General features: G+C 42.9%; 1 protein-coding gene across 1 annotated transcript in view; it reads left to right on the forward strand.

Annotated features, from left to right (window-relative positions):
* The first annotated feature begins 850 nt into the window (after positions 1–850).
* LOC146968310 (uncharacterized) overlaps positions 851–20,564 on the forward strand; it is a 156,499-nt gene continuing 136,785 nt past the window's right edge. The window contains exons 1-2 of the mRNA XM_085760312.1: positions 851–872; positions 2,592–2,906. Of these exons, the coding sequence (XP_085616438.1) occupies positions 851–872; positions 2,592–2,906 (337 nt within the window). The remainder of the gene's footprint in view (positions 873–2,591; positions 2,907–20,564) is intronic.

The following is a 20,564-nucleotide window of genomic DNA, read 5'->3' on the forward strand; positions in this document are numbered from 1 at the left end:
AAGTAGGGATGTCTAATGGAGGCAGTGTCAACATTCTCTGTTGTTTGACCATTAGCTCTGTTATGTTGTTCTGTCTTGACATAACACTACAGAGAGTCTCCATGGTGTGATCACCTGTTATAAACTCACCACTGGACTGTCGTGATGTGGTAAATTCAGGTTGCAGTGGCCTGAACTCTCCATTTCCGTTCCTCATGTCGCTAACTGGATTTTGACTCACAGGTAATGGTAAGTATCCAGACTCCATAGTCAGTCCACCTCCTGCGCTTACATGTGACAGGCGTTCACTTTCATAATTTTCCAAGACTTTGAGTTTAGCATCAGAGGCTGCAAGGGCAGTTTGCAGATCCAAAGCTTCTCTTTTAGCTTTTAGCTCAGCTTCTTGACGTTCGAGATCTTGCTTTTGTTGAAGAGCTGCAGCCTTTGCCAGCAAGGAAGCTCTCTCCACTTCAGCTTTGAGGCGCGCTGAGGAAGCAGTGGACACCTTGCTCCCAACAGCTGAACCACGCTGTCTGCTCCTACTGCTTTTAGCAGCTGACGCCAACGATACACTATCCCCTGGCTGTATGCTTGCATCACATTCTTTAGCTTGTTTAGCTCGATCATCAGCTGCCTTTATCCATGTCTCCACATCTTGCATAAATCCACGATTGTGCATTAATTTAGGCTTAAACCATGAACTCTGATCCTTTTCTTGTTCTTCTTCACACAACAGTCTTGCTAAAGCATCATTTGTCTTGCACCATTCCTCTAGCGAGTCTTGAAATTCCAAACGTAATTTCTGCTTGACTGTGTTTACATTAGCATCATCTTCCATTAGCCGCTCGATCTCGTTAGCTTGGCTAGTTAGATGGCCCAGTTTAGCTTTCCTGGTTTGAGTTAATCTATGCACTTTTTCGGCGACAGCCCTCTCTGTCATTTTCGTTTCCCTCTTTCCACAAGCTAGCTCCTCATAGCATATTCCATCCATATTGTCCACTTAACAACATCAGCTTGCTAGCTTACCGTCGTTCTCTTTTTCCTTTCCTTTTTTTTTTTTTTGTTGATCCACGTCGGCTCAAAAATCAATAATCCACACAGCCTTCCATCAACGAGCTCTCACTGTTACGTTGTCCACTGAAGCAGTCCACAGTTTCCACGAGTCTTGTCCTTTCCTGCACTTTCCACGGAGAAGACTTGGGTTTTTCTGACTAAAATGTAGGTTTTCTAACGAAGTCCCACCGGAGCTTATGGCTGACTCGTGTTGTCCAAAACAGAAAAAAGTGCGTCCTCCACGACAGCAGGTGTTACAGGTTTATTCGCCAAAATACAAAAAATAAAAGCTTACATTTTCCACGGGCTTTTAACGATAGGCTACCTGTCCACTCACACTTCAAACACGTCTTCAATACGATCTCAACACGGTCAGAAAAACCGTGGGCTCCTCAGGCTATTCTGTCTTCCACACTGCTTCACTTCCTAAACACCGTGCCGAAGCTACTTTCTTAAAGACACAGGCGCCTATTTTTATCTGCATCACCACAGTTATTGTAAACATCAAAAATGAATTATTTAACAATTATGAAATTCAAAGTTTATGGCTTAATAATGTACTGAAATGATTATGAACTGTTTTATCAGTCACACGGCACCTACAATGTCTTTCAGATAGGATAGGATAGAGCTTTATCATTAAAAGCCTTATAAGTCAGCAGAAGTCTATTCTCAGAGGAAGTTTTAGAGTCTGCTGGGGCCCTAAGCCAAAATCCCCTGGGGGCCCCTTCAACCAGTGTTTATCACAATTATGTTATAAATAATCTAACACCAACAAAAAATGTATGAAATATATTTTATTTCAAATGTCCAGTTCTGGTGTTAGCCGATGTCATCTTCATGATGTGCAGGTGTTGTTGTCTCAATGGAGGTGGAACTGATATGACAAAAAAAACATATATGCCATGCCCTCTAAAGATTCTTTATGACAATATTTACAGTTATAGGCTATGTACTAATAGTATTCTGGTTTTGAGTACAGCCACAGTGTCACATCATCAGCTGCATTGCTGTGAAAAGTCCATACGTGCTCCCACGTCTTGGCTGATGGCTGCAGTTACCCTCACAGCCACAGCAGCTGTCGTATCACTTTCGAGTTTTATTTGTTGATCCTGCCCCAAGTTCCTTTAAATCAGACCATCTGATGTAACGCTTCTGTAGAGTGTACCAACGTTAGCTGGTTTGAAATGTGCACAGGAATTTCCTGCATTATGAGTATAACATTTGTGGGAAACAGTAATACTATACAGTATACACAATATCTTCAGTCCCACAGCGCCTATCAGGCCCTGGAAACACCAATAAAGTAGACTATCTATGTTGGTTATTTGTACTATAAAAGTTCGGAAACCATGAAGGTTTAAAATGTAACCTTCAAATTAACTTTGTACAAGACAAGTTATGCCCCCCCCCCCCCCCCCCCCCCCCCACACACACAATATTTAGAATGCCGTAGGCGTTACCGCCCTCTTTAGCTTTGTGGTCCTACACTGAGGAGGTTAAAACCTGCTGCTGCTGTCTGATGGCATCATGTGTGGTTGTGCTTTGTTGTCTCTCAGACAAAAAGGTGGTGGTGAAGGAGTGGGAGGAGTTTGTCCTGCTGCCCTTCAAGACCAGAGCTGACCTGCCTGAAGAAGTCAGAGTGGAGTGGATGGACAGAGTCCACAGGAAGGTCCATGTGTATCGGAACAGTTCTGTAGAACAGGAGGAGGTTTACAAAGGCCGAACAGAGATGGAGAACAACCTAGAGACTGGAGACTTCAGTCTGAAACTGAAAAAGCCCAGAGTCAGAGACAGAGGAAAATACTACTGCAGAATCTACAACAAGGACGGAGACTTACTGAGAGAGAAAAGAGTGAAGCTCTGGGTCACAGGTGAGGGTTGTTAATATGTCTCTGGTTGGTTAGTTCTCTCTAGTTGTTTATCTCTGTTTGATTGTCTCTGGTAATTTGTCTCCATGTACAGTAACCTTTAAGGGGGTACAGAGTACACAGGGGCTTCAATGAAGAGGCTGCAACAGCCAGTGTGGGTCATACACATGTCATTTATTTTATTATGAGTAAAACTTTAAGAACACAGACAAGAAAAGACAACAGGACAGACAGTCATACTACTGGCCCCTACAGCTATTTCATAGCTGTCTGACAGTACCGAGCACTGTGCTTGGTACTGTCAGACAGGCCTCATGTGTTGGCACTGTCTACTGCTCTGGCATACTTTCACCTAGAGACTCCATTTAAACTTTATACAGCAGACACAAGTCTTGTGTAATGCACACACACTCATGTGATTCAATCAATCAATCAATCAATCAATCAATCAATCAATCAATCAATCAATCAATCAATCAATCAATCAATCAATCAATCAATCAATCAATCAATCAATCAATCAATCAATCAATCAGGCTTTATTTGTATAGCACTTGTTGTATAGTGTTTTACATGTTAAAAACAAGCAATATAGGGGACACATATTGGAGCATAGGGAACACATGTTAGGGAGACATACATAGATTCGCAAGCACAAACACATTCACACAATAATTTTAGAACATTGGATTTTATCGGGGAAACGCTATCTAATACTCACTCATTTGCAGTGGGGAAAACACTAGATAAAATGAAGTAAAATAAATAAAATTGAGAAGAGGTGGAAGACACTAGGTAAAATGAAATAAGATAGATAGAATGAGAAGATAAGAGAGATACTAGATCAAATGAGGTAAAATAGATAAAAAGAGAAGACCAGAAAGACACTGGGTAAAATGAAGTAAAATAGGCAGGTGTAGTATATATATATAATAATTAGAAAAGAAAAAAGCAAAAAGATATGTATGTATGACAAATATTCTTATTCTGTGGGTAATGGGGGCGGGACTAGATAAGCTTCTGCTTCTCCCGCTTTTCCCTTTCGGCCATGTATTGTATTATTTGATGATGAAGTGTGATGATGATGATTTAAATTGACATGCCCGAAATAAACAAATTGATTGATTGATTGATAGTGGGATAAAATAGAGAAAAGAATGGATGAATTAAAATAGAATAAAAAATATAAAAGTAAACAAATAAATAAGAAAATAAGATAAATTAAATTAAATGCATGTTTCAGAATAATAGAAATAGTACGAATCAGTTGAAAGCAAGGCTAAAAAGGTAGGTCTTCAGTTTGCTTTTAAAAATGTCCAGATTCTCTGCTCTATCAAGTCCTCAGGCAGTCGGTTCCATAGGCAACGTGGGCCGTAATGATAAAATGAGGCCTCACCATATATTTTGTTCGCAACTTTTGGAATAATTAAAAGGCCGCTGCCTGAAGACCTGAGAGTTCTATATGTTAAAAGCAACTCAGATAGGTAACTGGGACCGAGACCATTAAGAGCTTTGAAAACCATTAGGCTAAAAGGATCTTAAATCCTTAAATCCTTCAATCCTGAAGCAGACAGGTAGCCAGTGCAGAGACCTTAAAATCGGTGTAATGTGTGCTCTCTGTCTGGTCCTCGTTAAGACTTGTGCAGCTGAGTTCTGCAGTAGCTGGAGTGGAGCGATGGTTTTCTTAGAGAGACCAGAGAGAAGAGCGTTGCAGTAGTCAATTCTACAAGTGATTAAAGCATGCATTAATGTCTCGGTGTTGGCTTGTGATAAAATTGGCCGCACTCTGGCAATATTCTTAAGATGATAAAAACCAGTCTTTGTTATGTTTTTAAAATGAAGGTTAAAACCCAGTTTAGAATCTAAAATCACACCAAGGTTTTTAACATGCTCAGATGTGTTGAAAGACAGGGCTTTGAGTTTAAATTTAGTTTCTCTCTGTGTGCTTCAGGACCGATTACAAGTACTTCTGTTTTGTCCTGGTTGAGCTGCAAAAAGTCCAGTTGATAGGTGCGCACGTAATATGACACGATTGTAGATTCACAGATTAAAACCTGCTGCTGTCTGATGACATCATCATGTACTTTGTTGTCTCTCAGTCCAACGGGGTGAGAAGGAGGTGGAGAAGGGGTTTGTCCTGCTGTCTTTCAAGACCAGAGCTAAGCTGTCTGAAGACATCAGAGTGGAGTGGACGGACAGAGTCCACAGGAAGGTCCATGTGTATCAGAACGGTTCTGTAGAACAGGACGAGCGTTACAGAGGCCGAACAGAGATGAATGAAGACTGGATGAAGACTGGAGACTTCAGTCTGAGGCTGAAAGAGCCCACGGTCAGAGACAGAGGAAGATACTACTGCAGAATCTACAACAAGGACGGAGACTTACTGAGAGGGACAAGAGTGAAGATCTGGGTCACAGGTGAAAGTTCTTCGTTTGTCTCTTGTTTTTGTCGCTCCACAGAGAAAACTCAGGTCAGAGCTGATACAGTTGATCGTTGTGCAGACAAAACAGATGATGAAACAGTCGACATGAACAACGGAAGCAGCGCCGCTGATCCAACTCCTCTGATGCCTGTTCAATCAGTCTGATTGGTCAGTTGATCAGTCTGTAGTTATTGATAGAGGTAAAGCAGCTGATGGAGGACGGATGAAGACAGGAGGAAACGGCTGAGTCAAGGCCCTTTCACACCGCGGACGTAACGAATAAACAACACGAAATTGCGAAATATTCGCGGCCAAACCATACACACCGGCGGCGACGCGAATATGCGACAATTAGATTCCAAAGTTTCGCTTTGCGACGGCTGATTCTTCGCCTCCATGTCATGTCTTCAATCTGTTAATTATCCCTCATATCATGTATTCACTACGTTATGCCGCTGTTGTCTTGTTACCAACTTTACTCAACACAGCAGCTCACTGTCTGATCACTGATCAATATCTGATCACTGCCTGACAGTATGAACACACTCTATTGCTATTTCTCCTCCTCCTCTCCTCTTTCCACTTACCCCCCCTCCTCCTCCTCTTCCTCTCCTCCTCCTCCTCTCTTCTCCTCCTCTTCCTCTCTCCTCCGAGACACAGGTTATTTATTGTTTACATTAAGGCGGGTTTACACTGTACGATTTTGCCACGATTTTCTCGTCCCAGACGAGTCGCAGCCTAATTTGCATAATCTTAGAGGGATCGCGGGGTCGTGAGCATAATCGGGACGTATGGTTAGTGAGGCTCTGCGTCACGTCCCGACGTCCTAAAGACGAGTCGCCGACCTCCCGATTAATTTCTGACATGCCAGAAAATTTCTCGTCGTGACGGACAATGTATGGGGTCCTACGTCACGATTCTGCACATACGACAAGTTTTTACCATGACAGATTGTTTTAGCACAGAGCACAGAGCCTTTATGAACCTGAATGTGATGCTGAACTTCGTCAGATGGAGTTAGAACGGGCAGACAGAGAGAGGAGGGACAGGGGAGTGAAGCTGAAGTTAGACCACAGCTGTGACAGACAGGGTGACCGGGTGATGATCAGTAATGCAGCGCAGTCCGTGGTGGAAGATCAGCCCGACAAATGTACACACACTATCAATCAGCAATTGAGGACGATTATTTTTTCTTGCCGTTACAGTATAAAATAGCGAGCCTACACACCAGCCACTTCCACTGTGCTCTGGCTGCTGATCAGCTGAATTTTTAAACAAAGTGCAGGCGAAAGAGAGAACTAGTGAGCCTCCTCTGACAGCTGCAGGTGAGCCGCAGGTGAACTACACGAGAGCGTCGCTCTCTCCCTCTCTCCCTCTCTCTCTCTCTCTCTCTGCAGCACCGGCCTTGGAGGTGATGCGCGCTGTCTGTGTGTGTTTGTCGGTCTGATCTTCCACATGGACTCTGCTATATAGGAACCAACATCAGGAACCAATGTCAATTTGATGTTTACAATCGAGCAATTATAGAGCAGCACAAATCTCAGCGGCATCGCAGGGTAATCGTGGTGGAGCGCAATCGTAGAACGACGTGCAATTAGTGTCGGTCTGAGACTGATCTGAGACGTAGGACTGAAGAGGGAAGCTCGTGCAGTTTGAGATGTGAACAGACGAATAGTCGTGCAGTGTAAACCCGCCTTTAGCGGCCAAGCACGTGTCCATGCGCCCGCATGTCCGTGTGTGTGTGCGTGTGCGTGTGTCTGTGTGTGTGTGTGTGTGTGCCCAGAGAGACGGCAGGTGGAGGCTGACTGGCAGAGATCAGAGCAAAGACGGTGAACAACTTATTTTTCCTGTGAGAGACTGTGCGGCCACCGTCTGTTATGGGAAACAGCTGTGTGTGTTCTGACGTGGGGGCTGTGACGTACCTCCTCTTCACGCCACATGATTGGTTGATGCGTTTATTCGCCGGGCGAAAGCTCAGAAAAATCGACCTCGCTCCGAAAAAAAATTATGTCGCATTTTCACCGCGACACATTCGCGGTCGGTGTGAAAGGATCCGTGATGAAAACCGGGGTTCGAAAAAAAATATTGATGCGCGAATTATTCGCGCGAAAAATACGTCTCCGGTGTGAAAGGGCCTTTAGTCTGATGGAGTCAGGTTACACTTCCTGTGTGTGTTGCTTATTGTTCAGGTGTTTTCAGCTTTGGACTGTTTTTATGCTCTTTTTTTCAAATAGGAACTTGTTTTATTGTTTCAGCAGAGTGCCTCAGTATATAATGTTACAGCACACTGAATATATACACACACAAATACATACACACCATGACAGACTGTGTGTCCTTGGTTGTCGGTGTGTGATCAGACCCTTCATTCCCTCGTTGTAAAGGCCAACCAGCTGATCACATACAACACTTTTAAGGCCTTCAGTGAAAATGTGTCAAAAAGATGTCCAGTATTACCAGTATTACCCTTTTTTTATTATTATTATTTTATTATTCTATTTCTATCATGCTATATTACAATGTGAAGTGTGCTTTGGAACATGAGTTCAATCACATGCTCCTTTTTCTATGATGTTTGTTTTCACTTGAATGATGCAGCTACCTGTTTATGTGAACGCTTTTATTTTCAGTATTCGCTGCAAACACATGTATCACTGCTTTAATAATAAAACTGTTGAAATGAATGAAACTGTCTCATATTCAGTGGACACGTCTCTACTAACGACAGCAGCCTTAATAATAATAATAATAATAATAATCTTTATTTATATAGCACTTTTCATGCATCAAAGCAGCCCAAAGTGCTTGAACAAAGCAGAAACAATAATAAACAACAACAGTTTAAAACACAACACGTCATCAACAAACAAAGCCAAGCAGTAACAGTGATAAAAAATAAAATCAATCCCTATTTAAAGCCAAATTAAAAAGATACGTTTTCAGTTTCTTTTTAAAAATGGCCAACGAGTCCGCTAATCTCAAGTCCAAGGGTAGAGCGTTCCAGAGTCTAGGACCGTTACAACTGAAAGCTGCTTCGCCAGTTTTCTTGGACACCTTGGGAATGGTTAAAAGACGGGTGGAGGACCTGAGCGTTCTTATTGGAGTATAAAAAGAAAGCAAATCGCCAATATGGTGCAAGGTTAACTTTATAAATGAATAAAATAACTTTAAAATCAATCCTAAAAGAGACAGGCAACCAGTGCAATGTAGCAAGCTGGGGAGTAATGTGATCTCTCTTTTTCGTATTAGTTAAAATCCTGGCTGCTGCGTTCTGGATAACTTGTAATTTCTTTAGTGACTTTCTTGGGAGACCAGTAAAAAGAGAATTGCAGTAATCCAGGCGACTTTTCATCATTTAGACAAGACATCGGTCTTGGATTTAAAAGGGAGTTGATTGTGGAAAAAAGAACTTTAGAGTTCTGTTTATTTTCACGAATGATTTTTGAGAAATGGGTCTGTCTAGCTTGTTTAACAGCATTATTGTAAATGCCAATATGGTATTTAAGAATGTCAGAGTGAACATTTAGTTTACTTTTCCTCCATAGTCTCTCAGCTCTGCGACAATTCCTTTTAAGCTGGCAAATAGCATCAGTTTTCCATGGTTGATTATGGATAATTTGTCTTTTTCTAATTCTTGGAGGAGCAGCAATGTCTAAAGAGGATCTTAATTTTTGGTCAAAATCAGACACTAGATCATCAACAGCACAGGCATTGAGTGGAGTAAAAGTGTTCATGCTATCACAGAATCTTGTCATGGCCTCATCATTAAGTCGTCTTTTGACAACAGTCTCATTGAGCTGTGTTGAAGCAGACAAATAAAATGCCTTGCCTTGCCTTGCCTTGCCTTGCCTTGCCAAAATTCCTGCTACAGGCCTTCTCCAAACAATGCAACACCTATTGTGAAAAACTCCATGTTAACTGGCCTGATCAGAAACCATTCTATTTCTGGTCTCCCCAAAGTGAACAGAGAGATAGAGAAGACCGTTGGCCACAGCAAGTGGGGCTTTGGAGATAGAAAGGCTATCTTGGACTCAAATGGAAGCTTATAAATTAAGGAATTTTTCTATATACATGTTAAGCATAGATATTCTCCATAAAGTGCTGAAAAATAATAATTTTCATGAGAATTTGTCAGGCGAACAGTACTTTTTTTGGTCTTTTTTGGGATGTTGAGGGTGATATCTTAAAATTGAGTTGCAACAAACCCCAGAATGTTTTTTTCATGCCTCCCCCTATGTGTCAAGATACTCTCTGCCAAATTTTATAGTTGTATGACTATTTATGCCATTGTAGTACCTAAATATTTGCATTTACATCATTTCGCCAGCAAAATGACCCCAGAAAGGGGTTTTGGCCCCTGTAGCTTTCCAGCAGCTAGTTGACCGGGTTGTCCACCCAGGTTTTAATCCTTGAAGTTCCTAGAGATCATTTCTGGTGTCAAACCTTTTACAACGCTCTGTGTCCGTTTTTTTGCTTTGCCCCATGGGTACTGGCCAGAAGATCTAAAAATTCCATGGCATATAAATCAGTGGAATTATTAATATGACAGTTAAAATCTCCAAGTAAAATGATTCTATCATATCTGGTGAGAGCAATGGACATGAATTCCGAGAACTCAGATAGGAAGTTGGAGTTGTATTTAGGAGGTCGATAAATAGCTATAGTTAGTATAGACTGCTGAGTCTTGATGACCGAGGCCAAGTATTCAAAACTTGAGAATTCACCAAGGTTAATTTTTGAGCAAGTGAATACGTTAGAGAAGATACTGGCCACTCCTCCTCCTCTTTTGTCTTGACGTTGGTGTATAGACGAATTCGGAGAACGTTTTGTGTATGCCGCCATCTTGCGGCGGCGCCATTGCTGCGGTGACATGTGTCAGTCATAGTAAACTGATTCTCTATGACAGCATCATAAATAGGCTGCATTTGTGATGTTTAGTGCCCCCCAGTAACTGATTAAGGTATCTTACATGAATACCAATATTAATTTAGTAATTAATCATTTGTTTGAGCGATTAGCAGGAAAGATTAGAGTAACAGGGAGATAAGAGACTGTATCATAAACGATATAACATACCGGTACGTTATGCGTGCTGACGTTAGCAAGCCAGCAGCGGGATATTTAATCATGTGGACAGGCTACATGAATAAGATTATAAAAACAACAACAACTTTTGCTTTGTTTTAGATATTCAAGAATATTTTATTGACCAGCTGGCCTCCGATGATCAGAAAAAACGTCAATTACAGGTCTCTGATTTATGGTCAAAATTACCTGAGCTCCGGATGGCTCGGACATATTTTACACCGGCTTTTAGACGACCATGATCACATCATATTGAAGGGATCAGTGAGACATTCACAGACTGTCCACACGATGTGAAGGTAACGGTGAGAAGGGAGGGTAGCCAGGTTGTACAGGTCAGCTGTGACTGCGTCGCTGGCGGCTGCTGCTGCTGCTGCTGCTGCTGCTGCTGCTGCTGCTGCTGCTCACTGTACGTAACGTTACGGTCTAAACACGGACACTCCTCCTGAAGTAAGGGGCTGTGTTTTGCTGATATTAGAGCAGTCGAGGACGGCACATGTCCTCCCATCCTTCCTGGACATGTTCGCAGAAGAGAAAGGGAAGAGAAAAGGTCCACTTGCATTCAAATGCCCGCTTCGCGCACAGAGCCAACAGCTGCCTGACTGTGAGTTGTCACCGCAGTAATGGCGGCCGTTCGATTTCCGGTGACGTCGCCGAATCAGTCTATAGGAAGCCATAATTTGGGGGAGATGATTCCAATAGTATGGCAGAAGCAGTTGAAGAAAGCCAACATTCAGTTAAAAATAAAACCCTAAGGGGCGGTGCGTGGCGCAGTGGTTGGGGCGGTCGCCCCATGTGGAGGCTGCGGTCCTCAAGGCAGGCGTCCCCGGTTCGAATCCCGCGTCGGGCAGACATTTCCTGCATGTCATTCCCCCTCTCTCTGCCTCCCCCTTTCCTGTCTATCTCTACTATGTGCTATCCAATGGAGGCAGAAGGGCCAAAAAATATACTTAAAAAAAAAATAATAATAAAAAAATAAAAAATAAAACCCTAAGACTGTGTTGGGAAATAAAATCGTTAATATAAAAGCTCTTGCTAGAGAGGGACCTGATATTCAGCAGTGCTAACCTTATTAATACAGGTTTCGTTTCTGAACGTACAGGTATTGATTGAGTTTTAATTTTCACAAGGTGGAGAGAGTCAGGTCTCCTGCGCATTTGACAGGACTTAGAATAAAGTGGCCGTGCACTCAAGACACCAATTTGTCTAGGTGTGCTGGGGGGGGTTAGAATTAAGGGCCGGATTTACTAAGATCCCAGATAGCGGGCGCTATATTGTTTGCTCCCGCTATAATATTGCGAGTTTGGTTAGTGCACGCAAAACAGGTGATCTACTAAGAGTAACCCGCTAAATGAAAACACGTGCAAACCGCAATATGTAAATGAGGGTTTTGCGCGTGGTAATCGTTTCCGCCATGGAGAGAGTGGACAGAGAGCTGGATGGACGAAGGGACAGAATGACATTTGATCCGATGCATAATGACAGCATGTGTGTTCATCTCGCTCGCGCTCTGTTTAGATAAATAAACACAAATCGCTACAGGGCCCAACTCGTCATATAGTGACGAACAGGCAGCAGCTGCAGCGACAATCACACACCTAATATGTGTGTGTGTGTGTGTGTGTGTGCCGCCCATGATCCAGTGGATTAATAGAGAGCTCAGGTGGGACACACGGATCTAAACGCTCTGACCACTGACCAGAGGGATCAAAGACGGGTGAAGGCAGCGGTGACGTGTCTCAGTCCGGGACCGGGACTGAGAGACGGAGCTGAGCAGCCAGGTGAGAGGAGAGGAGAGGAGAAGAGAGGAGAGGAGAGGAGAGGAGCGCACTGCAGGACAGAAGTGTGCCGTGCGTAACGGCGCGTAAATTACTTCTAACACGGCTGAAAAACTGTTACAGAATTACCCAGACGTGAGGAAATGCAGAGATGTAAGATCATGGGGCTCTGACAGGTATCAAATCAATAAACGCATACGTTTTGGCAAAGTTGTATCAGTTAGTACATGGTTTTCAGACGTGGTGAATAAAGACGCAAAAACAGCCACCGCAATCTCTTCCTGGTTTGGTAAATAACATTGCCCTCGCTAAATAAATCTATTTGCATCTACTCCTCCCAGTATTCTGCACGTTCTGGCTGAAACATATATTCATCAAGGCAAACACGCTAAATGGATCGCACGTGCTATTCTGCCCGTGTGAGGGACGCAATCCTCGGTGCATCCGGTTAGTAGATCAGGTTCCACATGTGTTTGCGCGTGCAATCACGTTTGCACACGTTTTAATACACGCAAACCTTTAGTAAATCCGGCCCTAAGAGTGGAATGGATGGAAGACACATTGGCATTAAGAGTCCATAGGGGGGCAGTGGTGAGTGAAAGAGGAGTATGAACTACCACTGGGGGCGGGGAGGAAGAAGTCTGGAAGGGGGCGTGTGATATAGGCTACACAACCGTCAATCATGTGCAGTACGTGTGATTGATACAGCATGCTGTACAACAGCATGATGCAAATTAGCATTGTTTTGTTATTATTTCTGTTGGAGGATATAAGCAAGGTCCTTTTTTGTACAGAAACTCTGTTCAAGGCTTAAAGAAATCCATTAAAATAGTCTTTGAATTTAAATATACTTTCTTTACTTTCCTGTAAATCACATGACTCCTCCCTCTGCTGTGACAAACCTGGGCGACAAGTTCACACAGACAGATCGACTCAGGTCACAGAAGAAGCAGAAGCAGACGGAGAAGGAAGGGGGAGGGGGAGGAGGAGAAGAAGAAGGAGGAGGAGGATGAGAAGAAAAAGAAGGAGAAGAAGGAGGAGGAGAAGGTATCCCTGTGCCTCCCTCCATTTCTGTCCTCTGACAGTAAGGAAGTGAACTCTCCATCTCTGTGGTTACTGTAGTTACCATGGTTACTTAGCGTAGTACGGCCAATCACTTCCTGTTGTTTTGTTCCATATGAAATCAACACAGTTTTAGAAAGTTAAAGCAGAAGTAAGTGATATATTTGTGTTAATCTAAGTCTTAAATAGTTGTATCTTCCGACAGCAATCACTTCTATAGAGTGTTTGGTCTGAAACACGGGTCTGTCAGTCACTCTGCTCTGCTCTGAGCCCAGGAGAAAACTTTTCTCGTATCCTACAGTTTTTATCCAATGAGGAGAGAGAACGGCATAAAGGGGCAGTCCTCTCTGTGTGTGCAGCCAAGGGACGCTGTGAATGTGGTGACGTAGGGACGAGGACCAATAGATCCATGACGAGGGCGGGGGCTGTTAACTCCATCGGCTGACAAGAAGTTATGGTGCATTCAAGGCAACTCGTAACTCGTGTTTTTCCGACCTGTGAAGTGGTACCAGTTCGATCTGGTACGAGTTCACGGGTCAGAAGTTACGAGTGGCCGTTATAGTGACTTTCACAGGTAAAACAGGTCGGAAAAACACGAGTGGGTTGCCTGGAACGCTACAAAGTCGTAAGTTGTGACTTGAAGCTGTAATTTACGGTTTCAAAAGCCTGCCTGGAACGCAGCATTAGCCAAAACGACCGGACCACTTACTTCTGCTTTAAGACAGGAAACCACGACCACCATCAGACTTATAAAACGCACGTACACTTGTCAGCAAACTTCCCTTTGTAAATTACAGAGTTCCTACAAGTGTGCACAGCTGCATCGGCTTCACGTTCCGCCCTGTACACCCCCTGCTTTACTGTTTTACCATAGATGGTCAATTTTATAGCTATGCTGCTATAGACTTAGACTGCTGGGGGACACATCTGGTTACACGGAGCCCACCCCCACCTCCCCTCCTCTCCTCTCCTCTCCTCAGTAGTTTTGAACTGTCATTATCTGTTGTACTTTGTATTTTGGCCTTGGTGTCTCCACTCTCTCTGTGTTTCCGCAGATCCACCGGAGCTCCATCTCTCTGCACCAGCTGCCGCCTGCATCGCCCCCCTCCCACCCTTTCCCCTGCTGTTAGACCGGCCTCCCCTCCCTTCCCATGGACCAGTCTGCCACCCAGTCCTCCCATTAAGCTGGCCTGCTCTCCCTGCCTCCCTTGCCTACCAGAAGCTGCCTCCATCAGCTCTCCTTAACTTTTCCATGTTTCCCACATTCTGCGTCATAAACTATAAACTGTTTTCTTGTCTGTAACAACATCTACTTAACCATCTTTACCCTCCTCTGTTGCTCACCCTGAGGTTTCTCCTGGTTTTCCCTATTAAAAGGGTTTTCTATGGAGTTTTTCCTTAGTCGATGTGAGGGTCTAAGGACAGAGGATGTTGTTATGATGGGATGTAAAGCCCTTTGAGACAAACTGTTTGTAAAAATGGGCTATACAAATAAAATTGCCTTGCCTTACAATGCAAACCATCTCTTGCATGTGATCTGCATATAAATGAGCCTGACGTGCTTTTGTTCTGTTGTTGTTGTGACTTGGCTGCATGTATGAAAGTAGCTACGTGACATGTTGCAGCAGCACAACGGCGTCAACGGCACAGAGCGCATGTATTGTGGTTTTGTTGCGCTGCCTCTCATATGCTGGACCCGTTTCAGCACACAGTTACAACAATGACAACAGTTCTAATGACTCTGAAACGAGTTCTTAACCAGTCACCATCAGAGGCCAGAGTGAATTGAATTTTCAATTTGATTCTAAGAAGATGTTTATGAAACAATTACTTAGTCCAATGCAAAAAAAAATAACGCAGTTGAATCAGATCAACTGGATCTAACGCATGATACGGGTTGAAATTAAATGTGTGAAGGGTGATAATAAGAACAATTGTTCTTCTAATTCTACATTTCTTTAATCTTACTTCTATTCACCACCACAACATCTGTGTCGTCAATTCCCCTTTTCCTTCAAACCATGCATCGGTCTGAGTTTGTGCACATCCTCTCGTCAATTTTTTTTTTTTTTTGGGGGGGGGGGGCAGTTAATCCATTGACAAATTAATCACAATTAATTACAGAAAATTGTGCGATTATTTTTTTTTAAAACAGATAAAATACAATTAGCTTCTGTCTACTTTCACTTTCAGTTCAGTTTTCCTGTAAATCACATGACTCCTCCCTCTGCTGGGGGGGCGTCAAGTTCAAAACACAGCAGTTACTTCTCTGAGCGCCATTTGGTCCCACGGACCGATCGACTCAGGTCACAGACGAAGCAGAAGCAGAAGAAGAAGCAGAAGAAGAAGGAAGAGGGGGACGAGAAGAAGAAAAAGAAGAAGAAGAAGAAGAAGAACGACAAGAAGAAGAACAAGAAGTAGAAGAAGAAGGACGACAACGACGAGAAGATGTGTTCCTCCTCCTCAGTGTTGTCGGTCTCCCTGTGTCTCCTGCTGTGTCTTCCTCCATGTCTGTCCTCTGGAGGTAAGGACCTGGGGTCTCATTTATAAAACTGTGCGTGGGATCGTTACTAAAAGTGTACCTACTAGGGTTGTATATCTCCACCACTGAGGCCGATTCGATACGCTGCCACCGATACGATACATTAACGATACACTGAATCTCCCGTCGATACGATGCGATACGATTCACTCCTGTTCACGCTACGATGCGATTCAAATGTGATTTGATAACGATATGACTTAATTACAAAGAGATTCGGTTCGATATGATGTTTGATACAGTTGTGATATGAGAGTTTCTTCCCACATCAAGTTTATTACCTCAATACCATTCTGCTTTACTTTCTGTATCAATTTGAGGGATGTAGCCTATATTTGGTTAATTTTTACAGGGCAAACCAATAAATCATATTTGAAACAGTCTAGAGGAAATAAATGGTAGAAATGAAATCCAGCTTAATCATATGGGCTAGTCTTGTGTGGTGGCACCTCTGCAGGTTGGTCTTTTGCTATATTATAATAATAATAATAACTTTATTTATATAGCACCTTTAAAAACACAAGTTTACAAAGTGCTTCACAAAACAACTTAAAAGAGACAAGTCACAGCTGTTTTGTTGTGCACAGGACATTTCTGGGTGGAGAGTCTGTGTTTTCTAGTCTCCAGCCAGTGCTCACAAAGCTCAGGTGAAGCTCCGTGCAGCAGAGAAGGAGAGCTACTGTACTAGCCCTGCTAGCTGTCCCGGATGCTAACCAGCGGTTAGCATCCGCTACCGCTACCACCGCTTCCCAGCTCACTACAACCAGAGCCACTACCACGGCCCTGCTCCTAGTTACAGTCGGTGACAGGCGAGTATTGACCCGCCGCTCGGCTCCAGCGCTTCAGGTCGGACTGTTTACTTTTCTTGGCGGCCAACCAGGCTAGGATGTAACGCATACGGGTTGAAATTAAATATGTGGCGGCCGATAATAAAAACATAATCGTTCTTCTCACTCTACATTTCCTGAGTCTGACTTCAGTTCACCACCACACCGTCTGTGTCGCCAATTCCCCTTTTCCTCCAAACCATGCGTACGCATGGCTCAGAGTTTGCTTAGGGCTGCGCACATTCTCCCGTCAAGTTTGTTTTATAGATCACAACCTTGGCGTGGAAAGTCACGTACACCACTTTCAGCCCCGTTTTGTGCGAACGCAACGGTTATAAATGAGACCCCTGAACTCTCTGTCTCCGTGGTTACTGTAGTTACCATGGTTACTTTGCGTAGTATGGCCGATCACTTCCTGTTGTTTTGTTCCATATGAAATCAACACAGTTTTAGAAAGTTAAGACAGGAAACCACGACCACGATCAGACTTATAAAACGCACGTACACTTGTCAAACAAAACAAACTTCCCTTTGTAAATCACAGAGTTCCTACAAGTGTGCACAGCTGCATCAGCTTCACGTTCCGCCCTGTACATGCTCTTTTTTTTTTTTTTTTTTTTACCATAGATGGTCAATGCAAACCACCTCATGAATGTGGTCTGCATATAAATGAATCTGACGTGCTCTTGTTCTGGTGTCGTTGTGACTTGGCCGCAGTTGTGAACGTGGCAACATGAAAATTAAATAAGTCTATATGTTAAGTTGTTTGCGGAAGCTCCCAATGTCTCAGTCTCAAATCACGCGAGATTTGCACAGACACCGGCAGAGCAGTGAACTGAGACACTGGGAGCTTCCAATACAAACAAGTTTAAAACAACAGACTTTTTTTTGGAAAAATTTCTCATGTTGGGGCTTCAATACAAGAGGGACATTACAGACGAGCACTATGGAGGTATTTAGATGTTTTTTGGTGTGTCTTTTTGGACGAAGAAAAGTGAGCTCCGTTCTCAACCGTCATATGGACATACAGTGCTGCACGGACCCCCGCTGAAATTTGAATTTTGGGTGAACTATCCCTTTAAGTTTTTTCTAATTCTAATTTTAACTCTACCACTGAGGAGCAACCACTGAGTTATTACATTTGCTTTTGTGAATTAATTGAAACGTTTGTAGAAGACAACAATTTTGTACAGCTGTACAGATATGACAGCCCTCTGGCTCCTTGGACTGCAACAGCTCATCTCAACTCAGCCTCGTCACTATACACTTGCTGAACTCCTTACTCAGTCTGATTGGACAAGTTGCCACATCAATGACAGGCCTAATAATAATAATAGGCTATAATAATATAAAATAGACCCAGATGAAATGTCAAGTGATCTGCTGCAGCTCAATTTCCCTACGGGGACAAATAAATTACTACTACTACTAAGTATGCGATAGAGCTGCCGCTTCAAGGATACGAGTGAGAGCTTTGATTTTATTTTTTTCATATTGCCTGTTCATTCGTCATCCCGTTACGCTCTACAGGTGGGGATTAAGAAATCTGCAGCACTATAGTTCTGTCTGTAGTGCTGCATTGTGGATCGCAGTGGACTGGCGATCTGGCTGAGGAAAAAAAACTGACGTGTCCGTGCAAGAGCGTAGAACATCAATGGATAGAAAGTGTCTATGCAATCTTGATCTACGATGCTATTTGTAGAACGTGCACTGCGGGCGACTAGGTGCCCACGGGCACAGAAGTATGTGAACCTTTCTAGACTATAGAACGAAGGAACCAAAATGAAGTTTTTAAATTTTCCCCCCAAAAATGGCACAAATTGTGTCTTGGAAGAGATTGTTTTTTTCCCGGGACAGCTGATGGAAAAAAGAGAACAATTCTGGGAAAAACGGGATGGGTGGCAACACTGAAAGTGACCTACATCACTTTAAGGCCCCGGTTTGTGCATACGCAAGAGTTATTAAAGAGACCTCAGAAGACTTACTAGTTCACACTCTGTGAACCAATCACAGTTGTCACTTCACACCTCGGATTCCTTCCTGTTTTGTATGCTAACAAACAGCTAAGTGTTGTTTTAGCTAATTAACAGAGAGGTCTGTGGTCACTGTCCTTGTCTGTGTGGTTTCAGGATTGATTCTATTCCTACTCTTGAGCACAACAAACATGTAGGGAACTTGTTCATCTATAAATCCTCAACTGTTTGTACCACCACCACCACCACCATCATCATCATCATCATCATCATCATCATCATCATCAGTTAGATCATGGAGGTTCTGTGTTAACTGGGTCTCATGTGGACAAAGGTCTGAATATGTTTCAGGGTTCAGACTGTAGAGATGAATATGAACTGTTAAAATAAAAGCTTTTTATAGATAACTGTATCCCTGATGTTATCTTCCTGTTTGTCTCTGTGTTTTTCTGTTCTGATTCAGACTCTAAAGAGGTAAAAGTGAAACTTGGAGAAGAAGCCACCCTACCATGTCAAAGTCTTGGAGATGCTGAAATCGCATGGATAAAATGGACCAGACCTGGTCTGGGTCAGGACAGTTATGTCTTCTTCTACAGGGACGGTAAGGTAGAAAATGACCAACAGCTTCAGTCTTACCGTGGCCGAGTGGAGATGAAAGATAAAGAAATGAAGGACGGAATCCTTTCTGTGATTCTGAAGAACGTCACCACCAAAGATGCTGGAACATACCAGTGTGTTGTAAAGGTCGAAGAAAAAGGAGAAAAACAGACTGAAATCATCCTGACAGTTCAAACAGGTGAGTCACAGAGTCCAGACTCAGGATCGCTGGTATGCTATGGCTAATAAAAACAGCGCACAAAGAATCTTGGGATTTTTAAAAATTCTTTATTTAACAATAAAAAGAAAACCACAAAATGTGGTAACATACTGCACACAAAGACTGTATGGTGGATGAGGATCTGTGATTAACCTTTATTTAACCAGATAAAAGAGCCATTGAGATCAAGACCTCTTTCACAAGGGTGACCTGGCCAAGTAGGCAGCAGCAAATAATCATGAACAAGAAGATAGACAACAAAGATAAAACAAACATTGAAATATGAAATGCGAGCAATTTGACAAATAAAGTGCAGGTTATTGTTACAGTGCCATTCAAACCTACGACATAATGGCTTCCAGTTCTCCGAAGAAAAGTAGGTAAATAAGTAAGAAGCAAGCCAAGAAGAGCCTGGACCAGAGTCATCCAGTGTGTATGTCGTTTCATTCAAGAAGGCATGCCATAAGAGTTCACAGTGGTGGGTAAGGCGGCCACAGCCAGTGATAAACCTCACATCACATAAACCCCTCCAATGGTTGTTATTATCATTAATGTTATTATCATTAATGTAAGCTTTTTTCTATTATTATTATTTGTATTTTTATTTTAACTTTTCTTCACATTTTATGTAATTTTACGGTGGACCCCAGGAAGATTAGTGGCTGCTGTGCAGCTGCTAATGGGGATCCAATTAAAATAAACAAATAAACAGCACAGGGGTATATGTGTGCTGGATAAAGCACATATACACAACATCAAGCACTGGCAAAAAAGTTGCTGACATCAGAAGCGTCCAAGTTTTGAGGGAGAAAGATGACTTGTTTCTGTAATAGAAACCAAGCTTCACCCCTAATTTGGAATTTTTGTGCCTTTATTAGATAGTACAGTTGAGAGAGACAGGAAATGGGGAGGCAGAGAGAGGGGTAATGACATGCAAGGAAGGGCCACCCGATGCGACCATGAATGTGGTCTGCATGTAAATGAATCTGACGTGCTCTTGTTCTGTCGTCGTTGTGACTTGGCTGCAGTTGTGAACGTGGCAACATGAAAATTAAATAAGTCTATATGTTAAGTTGTTTGCGGAAGCTCCCAGTGTCTCAGTCTCAAATCACGCGAGATTTGCACAGACACCAGCAGAGCAGTGAACTGAGACAC

The sequence above is a fragment of the Trachurus japonicus genome, chromosome 18, assembly GCF_045865225.1.
Source record: "Trachurus japonicus isolate A0001 chromosome 18, Traja_1.0".
Classification (NCBI taxonomy): domain Eukaryota; kingdom Metazoa; phylum Chordata; class Actinopteri; order Carangiformes; family Carangidae; genus Trachurus; species Trachurus japonicus.